The 24,837-nt window shown below is 38.5% G+C and overlaps 1 protein-coding gene across 1 annotated transcript in view; it reads right to left on the bottom strand.

Moving 5' to 3' along the window:
* Positions 1-1,798: 1,798 nt before the first annotated feature.
* Positions 1,799-24,837, bottom strand: part of LOC123766499 (methylcytosine dioxygenase TET) — a 47,648-nt gene continuing 24,609 nt past the window's right edge. The window contains exons 3-7 of the mRNA XM_045755694.2: positions 14,950-15,125; positions 13,680-13,870; positions 12,202-12,364; positions 9,248-9,630; positions 1,799-9,101 (exon numbers count right to left, since the gene is read on the bottom strand). Coding sequence (XP_045611650.2) covers positions 5,867-9,101; positions 9,248-9,630; positions 12,202-12,364; positions 13,680-13,870; positions 14,950-15,125 — 4,148 coding nt within the window. The 3' untranslated portion in view covers positions 1,799-5,866. The remainder of the gene's footprint in view (positions 9,102-9,247; positions 9,631-12,201; positions 12,365-13,679; positions 13,871-14,949; positions 15,126-24,837) is intronic.

Below are 24,837 nucleotides of genomic sequence, written 5' to 3'. Positions count from 1 at the left end.
TTACTGTTGGGTAAACACTGGCTACAGTTAAGGAGTGACGCCCAGTAAATCCTCCCCGGCCAGGATTCCAACCTCAGGATAAAGCACTCTCAAAACGCCAGGCGAGTCTCTTACTACTACACCATGCAGCCCCTCCTCCAAATAAAGACCCAAAAGTGATTCCGTGCACTTGCCAAACCCCCTGTTTATGAGTGAAAAACGGTTTACAGACGACTTACAACTGCTGACATTCAAACACTTCCAGAACAAGTACTTCACTGACGAATTTTGTTCAAACCACGTTATCAATGCTTCACACATATACTTAAATAAAAATATTCGCCAACTGAACCTAAACACCTAACCTAACCTATCCTATGCCTATATATGCACAATTTACTATTATAATATTAATTTATATTGGATAACATTCCTGTTTTGACTGAACAGCATGTAAATATTTATGAATGTCTCAGTGGGGTCGATCTCTGGATATAATGGACTTGAGTCGAGGACGGGTTGCACCACGGGCACTGCAAATGTGGTGTTAATGTTAAAGATGCACTATTTTCACTAATGTTATGAAAACAAAAATCTAGCCCAACACACAAGATTTCTCCTTCCCCCTAATTAATATTAAGAGTTATCGACAACTTTATTATTTCTTTAAGCCAAGTTCAGTGGTGAACATTCAGATGTGTACACTGCACAAAAATGGATGAGATTCAGTTCTAGAAAATGAAGTTACATACATGTCAAGGGGGACAGATTGAGGTATTAAAGGTATATAACTTAAAATCATGTTAGTTTACCTGTAATAAGTTGATAGATGTTAATCTTCTTGTTTGAGGAGCTGTTCACTTGAGACAGTTAAGCAAGTCCCAGCTGTGTCTGGGTACAAGTAACAGGATGAACAACCCAGCGAGTTTTCTTCCTATTGGGGAGTGTTGTACATGCTGCTATGGCGGTGTGTCCACTCACAAGATGAGTGGCGCTGCCCAATAAACTCGCCCCTCAGGGCAAAATTAAACAAAATTTAAATTTAAAAGTTTCCAGATTTCTTCTACTCGTCAATGTCGGCCTATTGAATTCTTGTTATTCAGAGATTGAGGCTATAGGCCCAGAACTGGAACATGTATTTGTTTACCAATATGTATGCATGTTCATATTTTTCAGGTAATTTATTCTCTTACTTTTGTTTTTAACAAAATATCACATAATTCTCTAACATTTTGTTTTGCATTATATTACTTTCTTCTTGCCAGTATGTATTTTTGCATGTCAAGACATGTTCAATCTTACAGGACCAGACATGTTCCACATACTACAGCCAGTTTACCTTCTAGTATGAATCCATCAGGGCTATGTGATCCAGTTGCAATCTTGCCGGTATTCACTTGTTTGTTGAGTTAGGTTAGCAAAGACCAATAACATATGCATAGATAAACAAATTTGACTGTCAAAGATAACAAGAAACCTGATCTTTCATGTTTTATTCTGCTCCTCATAATTTAGTTTGAAGCTTGTATCTTGCCTGCCTCCAGACTAAATGAGATGAATGACTGAAGTGAAGTAAACACACAGTTGCAACTCATATACTGTACATATACAGAACCTCTTGCATAATGGCGTATAATGCTTGAATGTAAAGTGGGAATTGAAGCTTATATCATTTATTTGTATTCTCCTGTATGCAAAACTACCGGTACTTGGGATAATTTCTGTGATAGAGTAGTTCTCTCTTGTAAAGAATACCTGATAAATATATTTCAAACTAAGCTATTCCTTTAACAGCACATTGTAAAAACAAAGCCACATAAGTACTTGTTTTGATCATTTATTGAGGATGAGAACATAGACAGCATAATTATTGATACATGTTCCATCTACATTTGGTCTACTCTAGTATACTAACTCTATCGCAGCCACCAGTGCACCACAGCCTGCCTGAGTGAGACTTGGGTCCTCGGTGAGATTCACTTTAAATTATAGATTTTTAAGCTATGAATAACAATCTGGTTGTGTTTAAATAGAGTAAAAATCTATAGGCATCTGGCAACTTTGATTATCTGGTAACTCAGTGGAGAGACCCAAAATGTTGGCACAATAACATGCAACAGTTAACAAGAAAACATTCTGTATGTGGTACAAGGTAGTTTACACAGTTCCAGGGATTTCCAATATTGCTAGAACTCCAAGATATCTACAGAAAATCTGCTAAATTGTAAGTCTCTGAAACTGTCAAACTCACCTATAAGGGACACTCAGATCCAAGGCTGTGAGGCACTCCTGGCTGCTGGTACCATATCCTCCATACCATTACCTTGCCAGTACCTGTCCATGACCAGCCTCTTAGCCACAGTCCTTTTTTGGGGGGGGAGGGTACCTGGTTGGGGCTCCGCAGACCACAGTGTGGGGGCCGTGCGGGACTATTGTACAGGGCCGGTCCACAAACGCGTGACAAGTCCTACTATATTGAACCTAGTTTTAATTGCAATCAAACTTATTTTTCTATTCATAATAGAAAGAAGATAAGTTTCATTGAAACTTATTTAAGGTTCAAGTTTTTCATAATTGTCACATGTGCTACAAGAATTCTGTATGAATAACATTATCAGTGTTAAGGCGTCCTTAGGAGAGCACTGAATCTGACATTCTCACAAAGTTCTTTGCTATTGTGGACTACCGCAATATGGTAGAAACGAACAGCGGAGTGTCTGACAAACTGCACAAACAATTTTATATATTATTGCATCTAAACAGAACATAATTATCAGCAAAGGGAAAAAGAGCATATCTATCGGCACATTGATTATAATCATTATTCATAATGGTGATGCAATCAACATCATGAACCTAGCAGAGGGTTACCGCGAGTCATTTCCCCCCGTGTTACTAAATAGGAAACTAGACGTCGTGGTAACCCTTCTTAAGACTCATCATTGTTCACTCCCTCACGATAATAACTGTTGGCTACCTTAAAGATAAAGTATGTACAAGCATGAGACTTTATCAACTATTCAATAACACTGCCATCATCATATCTCTTTGCCTTGAATCAAGTTCCAACTTTGTCGTCTATGGTCAGATAAGGGTGTATTGGAGCGGAGTCGAGGAATTAGGTAAGGTCAAATAAGACAGTCAGCCTTATCACAGAAACCCCTTAATGTTAAACACACCGTAAACTTAAATACTGTAGTACCATTTCTTAATTAGTAAATAGTGTGTTTCTGTGACAGTAGAGTAGGGAGCATAACAAAACCTATCTTTAATATTAAGTGACACTTAGAACATAGTTCTAATTATATTGACATTTTATTTTTATCCCCTACATACTTTTAGGTTTACACCCCTTATATTAATACAAGCATATAAAACAAAATGAAGACATTGGCTTCATCTTAATTACAACCTTCAGCTACATAATGCACGTGAAACAAATTTCTCAAATGAAATACAGTACAGTATACCACAGATATATGCATAGAAAATACTCGTTCTAATGTCACAAAAATACATCTGGCCTAAGGCAATGGGATGAGTCGTGAGTCACATAATGGGGTCTCTGCAACAGACACATGACTAGGTTTCAAGATAGAAAAACGAATACAAGATATTCAAGTAGGAAAGAGACAGACAGAAAGATTTAAAGATATCTCAACTAAGCCTGCGGGGTGTAAAGAGGAGTGCCACTATAACTTAAGACTGAGGGTGGTATTTAATTTGTACTTTATAATCCAGCGTCACGACTTATCCAACACTCAAGCGTTTAATTACTTACTACATTAGGGCACCAGGAAGGAAGGCAACAGTGGCAATGTATGTATGACCAGATGTGCAACTTCGGGCGAAATGTAATATCTCGATGAGTTCTATAGACATGAGAAAGAAAGACATCTCACAGCTGCTACCCCTGTCAAATATCGACAGTGATTTTTCGGCATTTTTTTCACAGTTTTGGACATCTTTTATACAACTTTGGACATCAAAACACCACAGTGAAATGCCCACACAAGAACATTCTAGTCAACCTAGAGATCACAATGCCACTTTAAAAACGTAGTAGGATGAAAAATACATGACGTCCTCAACAGAGCTCATTCCAGTGGGTCCACCCCAACCCCTCTCTACATCCCGCCTCATAGGTACTGCTACAAAACAATACTTCACTTTTGCCTTCAATAAAAGTATCAAAATGCATGTAAAAATACAAAAAGATTCTCGAGCATAGTTTTTCATTCTCCTTTTGCATGTAGCACAGGGATAATATCCAAAAATTACAGCATTTTTTTGTTATTTCTAAAGGGTGATTATGAACTAGTGCACCTCAATTGTCAAGAATAATCAATAGGAAAAGTAAAGGAAGGAGGAGACTGCACAAAAGTTATTTGTACAAGAGATGGCGATAGTAAGGCGACAGAGGCAAATGTAGCCAAGTCAAGACTCCAGCATTAGTCCTGTGAGAAGGTAACAACAGAAACATGACCACGTGTTGCACAAGCATCCACGAGTCACTCGGGTAAAACACCTCCCCACTGAATTTGAAAGAAAACAAATATATATATGTATAGAGAGAGAGAAAGAGAGAGAAATAAGTTTTGAATTCAGCCACAGATAATGTAACAAAACTAAGATGGCAGATCTGAAATAACTACAGAAAAGCCTCAAATGAACTCTACTGCTGGAAGACTCCATGTCTTGGCTACACTCATGTGGAGGGTTTCATTCAAATTATGCCCACTGGCAACTTAGTCTAGAATGTTACTTGGTAAAGGCCCAAATATATCATGCTCTCATTGCCACTGCTCTTTAGTGCAATAACCAATTTATAAGCACATTTCTGAAAATATGCATATAAGAGTGCATTGTATCAGTATTGTGCAACAAAGCATGATGTAAAAGGGCCTAAATCGCCCTTCTGATACTATAGCTTTGGGCTGGGGAGATGTGCTCACAACTGCTTTATGGCTTTTTGAGATTAGATGTGAGAATCTGAATGGGTGTACTTTGTATGTACTGTACTTGGTGATCATGTCCTTAAAACAATAACATCAAGACCTTCCTTTTGGCCAAAAATATGTTAGTAATTATCCTAAGAAAAATAAAGTACATGGCTAAATTTCTTAAAAATGCCTTGCATAGACTAGTAATCATCTTGGCTTAAAGTGATGCATTAAAAAAAATTAATAATAATAATAATAATAATAATAATAAAAAATATAAATGGAGAATATTTGAGCAATATTCTGATTATTCCCCACACCATTCAGAGAACACTTCTGAGTATTAAACATCACCAGAAATATGCAGACATCCTTATGTCTGTTAATGTCGGGTATAACATTTTCAATTTTTAAACATCTTTGTATTTCCTCAAAATTCAATTATCAGAACTATGGAAACTCTTAGATTAAAAAAAAAATTAAACTAAACAGTCTGCATACTATTTACAAGGAAAATGATAAATAAGCCATCTAAGAAGCAACACCTGTGGTAACACTACCTTACAACTATACAACTGATTCATCAATAAAAATTAGAATTGTCACCAAAAGTTCTACAAAGACATCTTTCACTCACATGAGATCATTACACAAGTAATGGCTTGTGATATGGCAAAAGGTTACATACTGTACAGTCATAGTATCTCTCTCCAAAGGACAACTGGCATTTACTTCAGTCACAATAAATAAATATCGACTAGTGCTATATCTGAACAGAAAGTAAGTTTTCACTTTTTTTGTGACCAGTTACACCGCAGCTACCACATTTTGAGCTAATATAGCCAGCTCACAGCCAAACACTAAAGTTACACAGCATTTGAGAAGTAACATAGTAACAGCAAGAATTGAGAATAACAAGATTCAGGAATTTCAGTACCACACTCTTAACTTCCTGGCCATTCACTGTAGGGTCCTGTCACTCTAAAAGTGGGAGCATATCTCATCTCTGACCAGGTGGAGGTTGGGTGGGCAGAAGGTGCTCTTGGTGTCAGAGGATTATAACTACCATTAACATTGTTGAAGTTGGGAAGAGGGGTTCCTTGTGGTATAGAGCCATGGGGACCGGGGCTATATGGAGGTGTTAAACCATAGGAGGCTTGGGAACTTTGGTTAGTGTATACTTGATTCTGACCTAACATGGATGTATTGTGAGGATTTCCATGAGGGCTTGGCATCGATGAACTGTGATGATTTGCATGAGGACTTGGCAAAGGTGTATTATGGGGGCTTGGCATTGGAGTACTGTGCGAATTTGAATAGGGACTTTGCATAGGAGTATTGTGGGGATTTGCATGGGGACTTTGCATGGGTGTACTGTGAGGATTCGAATGAGGGCTTGGCATGGGAGTGCTATGGGAATTTGCATGGGGACTCGACATGGGCGAATTAAGATGATTTCCATGTGGACTTAGCAAAGAATTATTGTGAGGACTATGAACAGAGTTTCCGTGAGGACTGTGCATTGGATTACCAAGGGGACTAAGCATTGGATTAACATGGGGGCTTTGCAAAGAATTTACATGTGGACTATTCATTGGTGTGCCATATGGACTATGCACTGCATTTCCATGAGGACTCTGCATTGGATTATGAATTGGGCTACTCATGGGATTGAGAGGATGATTTGAGCTATTTTGAGAGCTTGAAATTGGAATTACATTATTAATGGGGCTACTTTGATGAGAATACTGATTGGGAAAACTGCGATGTTGTTGGTGACAAAAAGACTGGTAGGAATCAGGACCTGGATTAGGCACACAATTATAAGGATTGAATTCTTGTAAAGCGACATTGAAGGGAGGGCGGCGATGTTCTCCGTTATGGTTTCCGTGCATGTTTAAAGCCCCAGTGTAGTTGTGGTCTGGGGATGGTTGAGGTTTCTGAAGCTGGGAATTTAAGGTTGGAGATGAGGAAGTAAGTACATGAGGGGGATGTGAGGCCATAGAATATGTTGGCGTATGAGAGAGACCAAATTTTTGAGGAGGACTGAAAGCTCTACAGTTTTCCATGGCAGATGGAAGAGACTTATGATAGTTAGCATAGCTTACTGGAGGAGATTTCAGATCTGGGTGATTAGGAAGCCTCATATCTGAAGGTGGACAGACAGTTGCCGATTTTGAGTCGAGCTGATGACCTTCTAGATGCCCAACTCTACTCCTCCCACTATGTCCTTCGTTTGAAATAGCACTTAACTTTGGCTCCTCTTTAATTTGGGACACATTGTTCATTCTTTGCATATCAGACTCCAACACTGCATTACACTCGTCTGGAAAAACGAAACCCTCTTTCATCATTTTCTTTTTTTTCCGTGGAGAAGGCTTCAGTTTCCCTTCTTTAATTAATCTTTCCTCTTCACTTCTTTTCTTTTCCATCTTTTCCTCAAACCTCGCCCATCCATGATTTCTATAAATTAGGTTCTTGTGCTGATAAAACACAAGACTAATTCTCTTTGGATCACGTCTGTTTGGGTTCTTTAGTGCAGTTGTGGCATGCAGTTCGTGTTTGGCACATTCGAATAGCACCGAACCATGGACCAGAGCAATAGATACACCTCCAATATCTGGATCGTGGAAATTCTCAACATTGTCACTCTGTTTGATTACTGTTTCTGGTTCTCTGGGTTTATTACACTGTTGATCACTTCTACTGGGGTTTTCATCACTGGATAAATTGGGAAAAGGGTTATTGTATAACCTGTCTTGATGGAAAGGCATGACTTCTTGCATATTTGGTCCCCTACTAAATTGATTTGTACTTCTGTAGTGCATTTGCAGAGCTGGATCAACACCATTTTGCATCGCATGTGACAAACTGCATGCAGCGGAGGGAGTATTTTGTGGAAGTTGAGAGGAATGGGAATATTGTTCATTTTGAATTTTATTATAATTGTGGCATTGATTTTCTATTGCATTTGTACATTGTTGTTGACTATTGATAGAGTGAGAGAACTGGGGGTTGGCAGCCCCCTGGCCATGGGGGTTTGGAGATGATAGTGGAGTGAGTGGTGTGCTGATGGAACAAGCTTGCCCAAAAGGAGATGGATGTGGAGTTGTAACTCCAGCAGGCCCTCCTAGAGGAGAAGCTATTAATGACTGACAACTATGTGGTGATTGTGTGCATTGGGATTGAGTTGCTGATTCTGTAGTTGAGGAAGGAACGGGTGATGAGCAGGGACTTGCTGAACGTGGAGCACATGGCGGTGTCAATGATTTGAGATGTGGTGATGGGAGTGGAGATGAACATGGACTTGCAGATGGATGATTTGATGGAGTAATGGATCTTGCAGTAGGTGAACCTAGAGGAGAAGGGCATGGACTAGATGAATGAGGAACTGAAAGAATGGCTGGAGAAGGGAGAGGAGATGCACTTGGGCTCATTGATTGTGGAGGCAAAGGTGTAGTAGATGACGATGATAGAGGAGAATTAAAACATTGTGGTGAGTATGGTCTCTTAGGAGCAGGGGACTGGGGAGGAGGCATTGAGTGAGAGTAGTGAGGACTACCTTGTACTGTAGGGGAGGCACCAGGGCCAACTACTGCTTTGGGTGAACTTCCTATGTGACTAGTAGGAGGGTCACCTGAGCCTATATGAGATTCAGATAATGTTGAAGCTTGGCAAGGGGCTTTCTGTCTTTGGCTTAATTGGCCTTCTGGGGCTGCCAGACACTCAGGTCCTTTCACACTATCATGGTGATTACTGTCAGCTAATTGTTGATTGGAAGATGCTACATCATCACTGCTTGTACTATCATCTTTACATGAAATTATCTGGTCTAAATTACAAGAAAGTCCAAGATCATTATCTGGTCCAACGTCTAATAACCAACTATAATCAGAACCATCGAGTCCATAATTGCTCAGTACGTCATTTGGATCACTAAAATCAATACCATTTAGCATAAAGTCTAAATCAAGCCCAACAGAATCACCGAAGTCTACACTTTGAATTGTGGGGCTGTTCATCCCATCTATTACTCTTCCTCGGCCAATGGCCAAACCTCTTGCTTTTCCTCTTCCTCTACCCCTTAATCGTTTAGGCAGAGGCAAACCTCTCGCAAGAAGAGTTCTTGCACGACAAGAGAGAAGTGGCTCGGTTCTTAGACGAATTTCACAGGGATATCTGGAAGAGAACATTAAGATTAGTTTTAAATGGCACTGTGAAGATGTTATACAAGTACAGTAATTCAAATTACAGTATGTTTTACTTATTCTATCCTTAAGACCACTGCAGGTTTCTTAAAACTGTAAATAATATCCACAACTTACTTGGTGAGCACCTCGAGAGCACCTGACTGGACTTTATGATGATAACTATCATAAGATCCAGACTCATCAGTGGGGTCAATTATGTACAAAGGTAACACATGGAGCTGCTCATCATCTGGTTTGACAAATCCTCTGTGCTTTGTTAGGGTAGCTACAACTGTACAGCCATTGTTCATGTTGTGATTATCTTTATGAGCATGGGCACAGAAATCTGTACATGCTGTTACCCCGGCCCATGGACGGCCACTGCTGTACCCAAGGCGACACTCCAAACTCTCAGACTCAAAAGCCGTCTGATTTCTATAAGCTTGTGGAGCATACTGCTTGTAAACCGGTGCTAAAATTGTGGCTAAGCTCTGTAACTTGTGCTCTATCTCACTTTCCTGGAAAAAAAGAAATAGTAAAATTAGTACATGATGTAAACAATAAACAGCTTAAATTGAAAGAGATCTAATTTAAATATATTATAACAAGTACACGACTTCAAAACAGTGTATCTTATATTACAGTTTGTATTATAGTTTAATAAAGCTTGACAATGATGTAAAGTAAATCATTGATATTGTATTTATGATTCCTGGTTTATGAAAGATTATTTTTATATTTAACAATGGGTGGGACCTTTGACAGGTAATACGCCTTGGGTAAATTCAGGTAAAATGCCATGCAGGTTTAAATTTACTCTAACTTTTAAATAGAGGTGACATTTCCCCTTTCTTTGATTTTTTGTTGTGTTTAAATTGTACACTTTATTATACAAGGTTACACTGATGATTGGTAACAAAGTGTTACAGACTATGTCTTTAACATATATAATGCTGTCAAGTATGGGTTCTTTGTTTTGCTGGCTATTTTTAATTAACTTTTGTATTTTAGATCTGCTGATCAATGAGACATATTTGAAACCTCATGAATGTAAATTAAACAAAGTAAGGATTTTTTTTTACCAACATGTTTGCTATGTCAATTGTTGTATTTATTATGAAATTATCTACATGTTCTGTAGTACAAATGACATTATTGACAGGCTATTCTATCATTGCTCTTAAACAAGTGTCTCATTTGTTTCAGTGAGATGGATACCATCTCACATAGGTGTTGTCCGGCATGAAGACACAGCCATGGTAGCTGAAACTGCATGTGATAATCCTGAACATGAGTTAGATATGGGCATTCCCATCTCTGCTGTCAGAAAAGAAGTTCTTTATGCTCTATATAGTTCTAATACTCCAATCACTGTCACTCTGCCAGATAGCAGAAGTATTTTAAAAAAACAAAAACCTATGATATGTATGTGCAGCATAAAACATTGACTGACAGTGTAATTCCCAGAATTAGGCAGAGATATTGATATGGCAAGTATGAATCCCCCAATGGTAAACTAGTGTTGGAGAGTATGTCATATCTGTGATTGCCCTGTTATCAGTGAATTCTGGCCAAATGGGATGAGATAATTTTGAACTTTGTATACTTCACACTCATGAATATTATAGCAAGATATTCAAGCACTCTACCCAGATGTTAGTGGAAACTAATTGATCAGCCTCGCATTTCATGTTCTCTCCTGATTTCATGTATGACTAACCATCCTGTGAGATGGGGATATTTGACGAACTTATAGCAAATTTATCATTTACCCTTCATATAGAATAGCAGCACACTGCATACCTATGCTTAATAATAACATACAAAATTATAATTCATAAAAAATGCACAACTTCATTTTAATTCAATAGTTTAATGAGTAAGGTATAAAGCAAGAACACTAGTTTCTTTACTATAAGAATAAATCATTCTTAATATCAAGGCTATTATGCTTAGTACAAGTGAATTATTTGTCTGCATCTTCATGGTTTGTTCAGACAGACATTATTTTTCTCGTTACAATTTCTATTTAGGTTCAATAAACTGGAAGGTAAGATCTCAAGCTGCCCTGCTTTACCAAAGCAGCAAACACTATTTTACTGTTTAATTTACAGTAAATTTATTTGTTTCTCCCACATATAGATCATGACACGTTTATTTTAAATCTATCCACATATTAGGATACAACTGCAGTTATCTATAACAGATGCCATCAATGACATAACCTCTCCCACTTTACCATAGGAGTGCCACAAGGGGTGGCATCTTAGGAACTATCTTATTTCTTAGACAATTCACAAGTCATTGATGTACAGTATATATTATTACACATACTATTTGCTGACAATTCTACCTTCAATTGTTCAAATCCTAACCCCCTATGCTCTTAATTTGTTATTTTACAATATTATTTAAAGTCACATTAAACACAGAAAAGATCTACTACACTATATTTGCGAGCAAATCATCAAACCTAATTCACCTTTCAATACACAATGTGTAATGAAAGATGAATTAATAAACAAATGAGGGAAAGTGTCTTGGCCTGTATGTAGACGAGACTTGACTTCACTACTCACATACCCGCCCCCCCCCATCCCCAGTAGTCAATTGTTTTTTGTTTTTGTTTTTATATATACAAGAGTTGTTACATTCTTGTACAGCCACTAGTAAGCGTAGCATTTCGGGCAGGTCCCTGGAATACGACCCCCGCCGCGAAGATTTATTTTTACAAGCAAGTACACATTTTACTGTTGAGTTAAACAGAGGCTACAGTTAAGGATTTGCACCCAGTAAATCCTTCCTGGCCAGGATACGAACCCATGACAAAGCACTCGCGGAACACCAGGCGAGTGTCTTACCACTGCACCACAGAGACTGGTAAATTATGCTGAAATTTATGCTGAATCCATATTGTTGAATATACCTATAAGGACCTGCCACCTAAACGGTTGTGTTAGTAGCTGTGGAAGATTATCACTCAAATCACCAATGTATGTACTCTCACTCTATGTATTTGTACATAAATAAAAAATACATTGCAACTTCAGGCATTACTATGAAGTTTGAGTCATTTCCTGGATACATACCTCCTGCTCATCTGTAAGCTTGAACTTTCTAGCAATTTTACTGCGTGCATATTTACACATGTTATAGTACATGGACCACGAGCAACCAAAACTAAAGGAGGCTCCACACGTTTCCGAGTCTAATCCTTGACAGATACAGGTGCGCTCGTCATTAACACCGCATCTGTTGAAAAAAATAACAATTAGATAGGTAACATTACATTTAAGCACATTTTATACATCGATGTTATAATAGTAAATGGTGAAATGTAAATCACATGGGTATGTACCGGTGTGGTATGTCAAGAGTTCTAATTGCAATGTAAATATAATGCTGATTTGACTAAGAGTAATATTTAAATATGGTATGGAGATTATGATGGATGACACAAATTAAGTAATAGGTGAACTGCAATGATTTAAGGTGATCTGCACACAACCAACAAATTGGATTAGAAAATAGAAGAGTCCCATGAGAACATGTAAGGAATAAAACAGACTAAAATGTAATGTTGATAAGGCACAAAGGCGCCTAACAGCTGAGTGGACAGCGCTTTGGATTCGTAGTCCTGAGATTCCGGGTTCGATCCCTGGTGGAGGTGGAGGTGGAGACAAATGGGCAAAATGTTTCTTTCACCCTGATCCCCCTATTACCTAGCAGTAAATAGGTACCTGGGAGTTAGATAGTTGCTACAGGCTGCTTCCTGGGGGTGTGTAACAAAACGAAGGCCTGGTCGAGGACCGGGCCGCAGGGATGCTAAGCCCCAAATCATCTCAAGATAACCTCAAGAAAGAAGGCTTTCTGGGGGGGGGGGAGGGGGGCTGTTATGGCCAATCCTTTAATAACAAGTACCCAGAGTAAGGCAAGGTAATTATGAAGAGAAGGCACTTAGCCATTATGACTATAGCACTTGAAAGGGATAATGAGAAGAAAGATTTAGGATAGGAACAAGGAAAGGAACACTACCCGACCACTTGGAAGGTTGGGATTAACTGCTGACCTGCAAGACCATCGTTCCACTGTCCAGTCCAAGTGGAAAAAGTACCTAAGGAAAATGAAGGTGTTCGAAAAGAAGCCATATACAGATAACATGATTAGATAATGCACATTTAAATCACAATAATGTGATACATCTATGAGAAGCTTTTGGCAGCAACACAGTGGGATCAAACCAACATCCTTGGAAACCCTCTACAGATGCACTCACGGACCATGACATGCTAAGAGTTACACGTCCTAAAGTCCACCCGAACCCACTAGGAATCTGCAGGCATTGAGCTGGTAATCAATCCAAGTTTTACATGTAACCCCCATACACTCTGCTGTAGGTAATGGAGTTCTCCGCTAAATGCTCCAGATTCTTAGTGGATCGAGGTGGACGCTAGGTTGTGTAACCTTTAACACACCGTGGTCCAGGGTACGGTGTGTGTGTCTCGGGTTATCCAGGAGGCTGGTTCCATCTCACCATCCAATTTGTATCTATTATTCAAGATCTTACCTTCTTTCTGTGGGAGTTCCAAACTTGTTGAGCTTATAAACGAGCATGGAGTACAAATCATCAGCAATTGGTAAGGGTATGCCCTCCCAGGCTACAATAGCAATCACAATCCAAGCTGTAGAGCACGTGTGTTTTACTCGGTGCTTCACTATGGCAAGCATCTTTTCCTCTAGTCCACTGCGACGTATAATCTGAAATTATAAATTCTTCATTAAAACTTTTCCATATTCATTTCTAATAAGCGACTTAAATAATTTTCCATATATTGTATAGTATAGGCAATTTCATCTAAAACTGGACAAAATTAATATTATAAATATCAATAACATAATAGACACATCACTTGACAAGTGTTCAGACTGCAAATGTAAATGCCATGGTACACCATTGTTGGGGACAAGAAGCATGTTAGCCAAGGGTGAGGTTGTCAGGATGGTCGCCCAATCAGTTACAGTGCTGGTTATACCCAATGGGGTTAAACCGGTTGAGTGAGCACATTATGTAATGTGCTACACTCTTGACTTAATTCTTATTTCTTTAATGTTCCTCAGTCATAGCCTTAATGGCTTAGTGCTTTCTCCTGATAATTACCTTACCTCGATATGAACCCTCTTCCTATAAATTAGCTATTAAAATGTAAATAAATAGTTCTAAGACTTTTTCAGCCCTTAGTCAAATATTGCAGCACCTATGCTTAAACATTATTAAAATAATTAGCTAGACTCCCCTTTAGACATAACTTTTTCCATGAGCTGGCTGCCAATATTCTGACACAAAACAGTCAGTAGTTTCAAAGCGTTATATGACAAAGAGTATTGGGAAGACGGGACACCACGAGCGTAGCTCTCATCCTGTAACTACACTTAGGTAATTACTATTGTGCTGGTTAATGATATATTTACTCTCAATGTGTTTGATTTAAGAACATTAACTTAGCAGTAACATATTTATCATATTTGTTTTTTATCCTCTTTTTGTTATATCTTAAAATTATTTTTGAGTTCATCTAATTTCCCTTTATGAGAACAATGTAAATCAAAATGGGGGGTGGGGACATTCAACAACCCGCCGGCTTCCTGTCCTCCCTGAGGCCAGTGGCCCTCGGATAAATTCGGGTAAAATCAGTTTGTCTGCTACTTAATCAACTGGGTTTCTACTTATTACATCTGATATTTTTATTCTATTTCACAGAACTCCTTGTTTCCTTAATAATCCAACATGTTGCCACCTTACAGTAATTAAACTATAATAAAGTATTTTGTTAGCTTACCCATTTTGCAAGTGGACACCCAGCATCTGTTTTTCCTTCTTTCCCAGTGTAAATAACCTTCTCAATTCTAACAGCTGACCCTGTATGCCCTGTCTGCTGCTCTATCTTGCTTCTTAACTCTGATAGAGTTGCTCCTGCTCCCAAGTGGCTGTAGATAGGACCAGGGTCTGGGGTACCTGCAATTACCATCATTAAAAATTATCATGATACACTATTACAATCTGACAATGAAACTACAAATTCTATAGAGACTGAGAAAAATACTACGGCTGTACAGTACAGTATATCAATAGAAATACACCTTTTGAAAAATCCTATACCTTAGGCTACTTGATAGCAATAGAGTAGAATGCCTTGATTCACCTCAAACAAAAAACTGCGGAAAATAGAATTACTAAGTTACTTTCTTATACAAAAGATTGTGATGACTTACAGAGTACAAATATATGCATTTTGAAACTACTGTAGTATAAAAATGTGAAAAACCTATCTATGAAACAATACTGTAATTAATAGTTGCAAAACATAACTGAAACATTATCTTAGCTAATATGGTACATGCTGACAGGAAAAACATTTATTTTGGACAGTGCAAAACAAACAATGCAACTCACCTTTTCACTGCAGTTGATAAATATCCATGCAAAAACAGCTGAGATTTGGCACAAGCAAACTAACAATCTATAAGCAGAGATGCAAACAAAATAAATGGTTAAAAGCATAACCAAGCAAGCAGCACAGCATCAAGCACTATACATGAAAGTTGTGTGTAGAAGCGTAACAAATGTTAGGTTAAAATTCCATCACCATTTATCTGACAAAATCATATATTTAATGTACAGTATTATTGAAAAAAAGGACATTATTAATCAGACAAAAGGTAGCATATCTTTAATTTTATATATATATATATATATTATATTATATACATATATATATATATATATATATATATATATATATATATATATATATATATATATATATATATATATATATATATATATATATATATATATATATATATATACACAGTATAGTCCATTTAACATTCTTTGTTATACTGTATCACATTCATATGGCCAAGGTAAAATTCCCTGACAATTAGAAATGATCAAACAATATATAGTAGCGTACTTATTTTCTTGTATTGATGTTATAAGTAAACAGATGATGTTCTATGTAACCCGATTTTATTTTTTTCATTACTGTGAACCATAAAACTCAAAATTTTAAGTTTGGTACGTCAATTTCTCGGCGAACAAAATCAACACTACTACACCTATTAACTTGTGAAAAATACCAATACAGTATTTACAAATTTGAAAATGCAACAAAACTCACAAGTTTCTAATTTAAGTTGGTTATATGGAATATTATATATATTTATGTAATGTAATATATAATATGGAACATTATATAAACATAGAGGTTTATATATATCTGTAAAGTTAAATTTAAGCATGACTTATTTTGACAACATTGCAGTAAAGGTGAAGGGACATCCATTGTTTCAAAATATTCACTAACCCAACTCAAGCAATCAACACTAAGAGAGAGAGAGTGCATATGACGCCACGCTTTCTTGCCACCTCCATACTTCCGACCAGCAGGTGATGATGATCCAGTATTTCTCCCACGCATGGCCTAAAAAATAATAATATACCTGACACTTGTTGTGCCATAGGATGCCGCAAAGAGACATCACATACAACCAGGACAACATTTATATTTTCAGTCAGATCGTGACGCCTTGTTAGTGTGGATCAACTCCTGAATTAATTCACACTTAATGTTTGATAATTTATGTGCCGTGAAATTTCTAAGTAAATACCCATCTGTAATCAAAATAAATAACCATCTGTTATTTTTATTTGAGATCAGTCAAAAAATATCAGTGATAAGACATTTATTAACTTTAGCTGATATTCCACTCAACACACCTACACCTTTTCAAATTTTGTTTGTAATTAAAATTAAAAGATTAAAATACCTAATATAGTATGATGTTTAACTATTCGACTGATTTGCATAGTTATGCATGACTGCTGTTGTGATATATACAGTAATATGGAGGTAATAAACTGTCCCTTTTCCTTTAATAGTGCAGAATGTTTAATATTCAATATATAGAGGTCATAAAACAACTTTTCCCGTAAAAATCCTTGTCATTACCAATAATACAGTACACTGTACTTAAACTCTCTCAAAATCACTTTACCTAAATCATATCATTATTGAAATTTATACTGAAAAACATGCATCTAAAGAAATCTACACCCAAATAATCAGGTTATGTTTAACTATGTAAGGTTAAGGTTATGCTTGGCTGTTAGGTTAATTATAGGTTGGGCAGTTATGTTAAGCATGTAACGTATACAATTTTGGGTGACCACATTCAAAGCGTATAGTTGTTTTTTGTGTTTATTTAATATAGTCTTTGGTTACAGCAGTCGGATGTTGGAAATGTAATGACTGTGTTGTGATAGCTGAGACAAGGATGCTTGTGTGAAGCCAGTGGGTAGAGAGCTCCCGAGCGCAGAGCTCAAAAGCAGGCGAGAGCGCAGAGCTCAAAAGCGGGCCAGAGCGTAGAGCGGGATAAGTTGTCTGCTCTGTAGCGAGCCTGTAGCATCATGTGAGAGAGATAGAACCAGACTTTTTGAATGTTTCATCGTTGCTGCTGAATGTCGATGGTGTTGGAAAAGATCCACAGTACTATACCCAGAGGGATTGTCACTGAACTATTGGAGTTAGACTGACGACGCAACGTTGTAGTTGTTTCACATTCAGCTACTCGCAACAAAAAAGTTCCAAGTAGCACGGGCTATGGCGAGCCCAAAGTGGACTTACCTGGCACAGGAGTGGGGCTGTAACTCTGGAGCTCACAATGTTCTTGATAGCTTATATTCCATGATTCAACTTACTTGGCAAGTTTATCATCAATCTGCATGATGGGAAACTCGATGATCACCATTGATTTTCCTAAGTGAATCATGGAATGTTGGAATTAGTTGTAATTAGAACCCAATAGTGTAATTACAAATGCCATTAATTGTTAGTGAACATGACTGCAAGTCATTAGTGATTAGTTGCTGACACATTAGTTAATGTGGTATGCTACAAGCAAAATTAAATTTAGTTAGATTTGGCAGGTCAGTTACCATCTTTGTGTCACTATTTAGATATGCTTCACTTCTACTGCATTAATTTTTATTCGATATTTATTTATTTAATGATTTTTTATATATACAAGAGTTCTTACATTCTTATACAGCCACTAGCACGCATAGCATTTTGGGCAAGTCCTTAATCCTATGTTCCCTGGAATATGACCCCCGCAAAAGTCGTTTAACAACTAAGTACCCATTTTACTGTTGGATGAACAGAGGCTACAGTTAAGGATTGACACCCAGTATAAGTCCTCCACGGCCAGGATACAAACCAAGGACAAAGCGCTCGTGAAACGTCATGCCACTACACCACGGGAATTGCTTAGTCCCTGTAATTATAATATGAAATGTAATGTTCCCAAAGTTTTTCAACAAGCATAAGATGACTGAAATAAGATGTCATCCTTGATTACCAATTTAACATTTCCTCGTGTGAAGGACAGATGTAAGGTTTAACAAATTTCTGGTTGCTCATAATATCAAACGTTTCATTGTTATGTACACAAGCTAGTAATTATCCAAAGAAAGTGTAAACTATGATGACCATATAGCAGTGGGTTTTGTACAGTATCTGAAGCTATTGCACGAATTAGCCTGAAGCTGTTGTTGATCTCAAACCAAATCGTATGCAAAGTTACTGTTCCCCAATTGTCTAATAGATCTTAATAGGTATCATTGAGGTCATATCGTCCCCTGATAACAAGGTATTAAGTGGCAATACAATTAGATGGGGGTTATTCCATTTATGCCCCCCCCTCCAGCCAACACACACACACACACACACACACACACACACACACACACACACACACACACACACACACACACACACACACACACACACACACACACAATTTCAGCATTTTCATTGCTTCTTCCTGCAGGTAAAATACAATACAAATCAGGTAATACATGTATTTACAAATCAAACCCAAAATCAACCATATATAACATTATCCTATGTAATCTTTTCCATAAACATTGTAGTTTTTGCATGGAAACAGTTAGTGTATTCACAGAGCTTTTTTTTTATGGACTTGACAAATCCGTTAAAATTGTGATATTTTTAGTAAAATTAAAGCACAGTAGCATTACCATTTTTTATGGATCGACCTCAATAGGTTGGTTGAGTTACTTTCATTTGTACATTTCTTGTTAGGCAAAACAGCTGCATGTTTGCAGAGACACAAATAGAGAGAACTGTATTCACCTAGTTGTGCTAGGTGAATATCAGGTGAAGTTGTGCTAGGTGAAGTTGTGCTATGTGGTTGGCTGGAGGGGTTGCGCTCTGCTCTTTCAGCCGACCTCTCAACTGTCAATCAACTGTTACTAACTACTATTTTTTTCCCCACACCACACACACCCCAGGAAGCAGCCCGGGACAGCTGACTAACTCCCAGGTACCTATTTACTGCTAGGTAACAGGGACATCAGGGTGAAAGAAACTCTGCCCATTGTTTCTCGCCAGCGCTAGGAATCGAACCCGGGACCACAGGATCACGCGTCCTGTCCGCTCAGCCACCGGCCCCCGTGTGGAATAATTATGGATCATACCTGTACCGTTCACGTGACCACCACCCAAAAATAAGAAAAAATAATCAGATTACCGAAGTCAATGTTTGGTCAGATTTTTAAGTTATATGGGGAGGGCCGAGAGAGTTAAAAATCAGTAATTTTTGTAATCTCTAGCTTACAAAATACACCATGCCCAGGTTAATCTATCCACACTGGCCATATTGAAGCTATCCACCCTGCTTGGTTTAATCTCACCTTTATATCATTACTTTCATATATGTTCTTAAATAACGCCGGTAAACTAGGCTGAAAATGTTATAAAAACATTCATTTCTGCTAAAAGACCTTGGCCAGGAAGTCTTAAGATCAGTCACAGACTTAAGAAGTCACAGCTGCGCTCCCATTCTTGAAGCCGTCCGTCACTCCAGAACATAAACAAACGCACGTGTTGCTACAGATGTTTTTAATAAATACTTTGTTTCCCTATATAATGTATATATAATTGTGTTAGGAATGTATAACTGGGGAACCTGTGACTAAATCTGTGACCATTTTGATAAGTTTTATATCTGAAGTGTAAGCAAAGTTAGACTGTTCAACAATTAGCTTGTAACAAAAACAAAATTGTATAAAATATCAACAATTTATACACAAAACACTATGAATGATACGCAAATTGCGACACGAGCTTGCCGGAAAAAAAACACTTAACAGGGTTGAAAATAACATTTTATCGACGTCTCCTTTATCGCAGCTATTTTCCCTCTATTCTTATAATACGAAAATATGTAAGTAAAACTTGACACAATATTGACTATATTTAACAGCAACGAACTAGTGTACCATACCCAGGGCACCATATCTAGGGCACCATACCTTGGGCACCATACCTTGGGCACCATACCTAGGGAACCATACCTAGGGCACCATACCTAGGACACCATACCTAGGACACCATACCTAGGACACCATACCTAGAGCACCATACCCAGGGAACCACTTGATGCACTGGTTACCAATAAACCCATATAAGTAGTCCTCGCAAGAGATAACGCTTTACATCATAGTAGTCGGTTCGCGATAATTAACTGTATTGTTTCCATCAGAGTTTCGACCGTAGCAACTCTGAAACATACTACTTCTACCCCTTCCATCCCCTCCCCCCCCCCACCCGTCGCAACTGTCCGTCCAATATTGATTTTCAGGCAGCGAATTCAAAGTGACTTTCCCATGGATGGAATTTTGTTTTCCATTTTGTTTCGTTTTAGTGGTCTGGTAATGCATTCATCATAGGGGGGGGGGGATTAATTTTTCTATAACCGAGCGAACATGACAGCGGATCGGCTGCTCATATTCCAGATTTACGGCCCAGTCACATGTTTATTACCTTAATTTCAGCACGCCTAGAATCCTCTAATTTGGACATTTAACATCAACAGTATTAGCATATTGATTGACAGTGGTACCAATGCAAGCCATGTTGCATCATTGCAGTTTACCAAGTGTTGCTAAAGTTACCATGCCACACTGCAAAGCTGTAGCGCCTGCTTGCTACCTTTAACAATTAGCGCATTTATTTACATCTGAGAAAAAAAAACGCAATTCTTTTGAAAAACACAAAACAAATGATTCTTCCTCAATTCACAATAAGTCGGTTATCACGATGAGAAGTCAGCGAATACATAGAAAATGGGAAATCTATTATCTAACACCCATTGAAGATATACCACTGAATACTCAATTGCTCAACAATTGCGTCTAATGTAGAAAGCATATTTTGACTAAAACCACACATCAGCAAATGGAGAAAACCCTGTCGTAGCTCAGTCGATTAAAGCAGTGTCGGGGATGCTCCCGGACGCAGGTTCGAATCCTCGTCAAGGCCCTTGTGGATTTGTTCATTTGATACATCACGTTAGTGTGATCTCTGTATGTAACGACGAGATTTTGTTTGATTGTTGCCGCCGGAGGCAGCTAGTTTATTGTGCATCCCATACCCATCCTGTGAGCGGTAGCGCAAAAAAGCATTACAGAGGGCACAAAAGGTCTTTATCAGACCTCATCTTAGATTATTACATAAACAATTTCATCTATCCTTCACACCTTATAGTTACAATGTCAGCTAGTTACGGAGAAAGTGCTACTTCAAGAGCTAAACATTTACAGTAAGTCATTATACATTAAGGTTTCGGTCCGTCCTGGGACCATTATCAAGTCATCTATCACTTGATAACGGACCGAAATGCCGTTTATCACACTAACGTGATGCATCAAATAAACAAATCCACAAGGGCCGTGACGAGGATTCGAACCTGCGTCTGGGATGCTCCCGGACGCAGGTTCGAATCATCGTCACGGCCCTTGTGGATTTGTTCGCCGTTTCTCCATGTTCTGATGTGCGGTTTGGCTCATCATATCTTCAGCCACGTTATTGTGACTCATTCTCTGCGTATTTGACGGTATTTTATGTATGCCTAATTAGTCTGACAGCTGACCCCATGACGCTTTCCGGGAAATTCGTCTGATAACACAGTTGGCAAGGTTTCAGAGTGGAGGGAGAGGATGCCGTGGCCAATGGCACAATACTGAGATGATGCTGGCTAATTGTTGGGTTTATGTTCAGTGTATTACAATATTCCGTATTAATATATATATATATATATATATATATATATATATATATATATATATATATATATATATATATATATATATATATATATATATATATGAGAGAGAGAGAGAGAGAGAGAGAGAGAGAGAGAGAGAGAGAGAGAGAGAGAGAGAGAGAGAGAGAGAGAGAGAGAGAGAGAGAGAGAGAGAGAGAGACAGAGAGAGAGACAGACACAGACTGAGAGACTGAGAGACAGAGAGAGACAGAGACAGAGAGTCACACACACACATATTACTAGCTGAAGGAAACAACTGAGCCGCGGGTGGTGTTGGTGTCGTGTGGAGAACGCGGGCGTGTGACGACGGAAGGGATAAAACAATGACCCAACAGTTGCCTAACCTCACACGACTCAACCTCTCTCTCTCTCTCTCCCACAATCACCAGGAAACAAACTCAATCAAAAAATAACCATGTCCTTCGTTGACCTCCCCTCTCTCTCTCTACACCCCCATCCCCCCCGTGCTACTTTAAACAAGCTTGATGACATAGTTGATGAATGTCTTCAAATTGACTCACTATAAGGCAACACGTACCGTGTAAATTGCCAAACTTCCGCCGATCGCCCGGTGCTAAAACTTCACCCCTATCACCCAGTGGTAAACGAAGTATGCCAAATTCGATATGCCTTTACGCCGCAACATGCATCACGTTCTCATTCTTAACATTTGAAGGAAAATGTTACTCAGAATGCACCGTGGAAAATTGAAAATAGATCATTCTACCAGCCATTGCTTTCGTTATTATGAGGCTAGGCTGTTGGAAATTTTTCTCGGTCCCTTACTTTACGTGTACGGGACCACAAAACTGTCTTAGATAACTTACGACAGTTTATTACCTATGATAAGGCAGATAAATCCTTATCAATCAATTTTTTTCTTTATTATGCACCCCATACCCATCCCGTGGGAGGTGGTAGAAAGGGGTTAGAGGCACATAATGGGTTCAGGAACTGAACCGCAGAGTTCATTTAGCTAAGCAAGTGACAATCTTGTGAAGCTAGTTACACAATTGTTGACGACGCATTTGGCATCATCTAATAAGAACATCAAAGCTTCTTGTGAATGATGAGTTTGGGAGGGGAAGGCTATGTGGTATTCATCTGGAGCCGGTCGGGGGAGCGGACAGCACGCTGGACTTGTGATCCTGTGGTCTTGGGTTCGATCCCAGGCTCCGGCGAGAAACAATGGGCAGAGTTTCTTTCACCCTATGCCCCCTGTTACCTAGCAGTAAAATAGGTACCTGGGTGTTAGTCAGCTGTCACGGGCTGCTTCCTGGGGGTGGAGGCCTGGTCGAGGACCGGGCCGTGGGGACACGAAAAAGCCCCGAAATCATCTCTAGATAGATATCTATATCGTGTGTGTGTGTGTGTGTGTGTGTGTGTGTGTGTGTGTGTGTGTGTGTGTGTGTGTGTGTGTGTGTGTGTGTGTGTCTTAGCATCCTGGAAATAATATATAATCCAGTGTGTATGTGTCTAGTAAAACTTGTGTATGTGTCTAGTAAAACTACATTATTGCACAGCTGTTTTAGCACCTTGTCTTAGCCTCTCATTTCTACATATATTTACATAAAATGATAATTTGAGTTTAAGACAGGTATATATTTTTAACGTTTTTGTTAATAAGTAAATTTAGAGGACCAGCATATATAGCTCCACCGTGGATAAAGCATAGGCTAAGATCAATTAAAAAAAGGAATTATAATAAATACCTTTACACATGCAACAGCGTTTTGTAAAACGGAATGAAACCGTGCAATGTTGATATTATTGCTGTACACGATTGCGAGAACTTCAATATATTAACCAGTGTGAGACGAATGCATCCAGCTGGCAGACAAGGGGGCAATAAAAAAAGCATGCTACCTCCCCAACCCCCCATAGCACAAAAGGGGGGAAAAAAAGAAGGTCCCAGCTTGGGTTATTTTATACCCGCACATCTGTGTTGATCACACACAGGGGCAACAGGCGGTAGGGTGGAGGGAAAGTGGGGGGAGGAAGGGGGTGTAGCGGGTGTATCCGGTTAGATTTGACACTAGGTGTCAAGCGTTGACTTAGCATCGTTGACACACTAGGATCGTGATCAGCATTTGCACACCACTACCTGGTACACTCATCTGCGGGTGTCGTCACTGTGGGGTTTATAATTATACTTCTAAAATACCTGAAATAGTGTATGCTAATTTAACAACAAAAAACAGGCTTTGGCACGACGTATTTCCCCCTTAAGTGTGGTAGCCTACTTCAGTCAAGTTTGGCATTTGAAAAATCAGCCGTACATGGAACTGTTCTAGAGTAATAAACATGGAAAACTTTTCTCTTTAAGAAAAACAAACAATACAAAAGTGTGTTACCGAGATAGTTGTATCTCCTTGACACACTAGGCTAGCACCTGGAATGCGCGCTAATCAAAACATTGGTAAGAATTCAGAATCACAATCTTTTCTGACAGGGTTGTGTAACGATATTCTACGCGCTTAATGTAAATATATATATATATATATATATATATATATATATATATATATATATAT

The sequence above is a fragment of the Procambarus clarkii genome, chromosome 62, assembly GCF_040958095.1.
Source record: "Procambarus clarkii isolate CNS0578487 chromosome 62, FALCON_Pclarkii_2.0, whole genome shotgun sequence".
Lineage (NCBI taxonomy): Eukaryota > Metazoa > Arthropoda > Malacostraca > Decapoda > Cambaridae > Procambarus > Procambarus clarkii.
The sequence above is the reverse complement of the archived record's forward strand: the minus strand, read 5'-3'. Positions and strand labels throughout refer to the sequence as shown.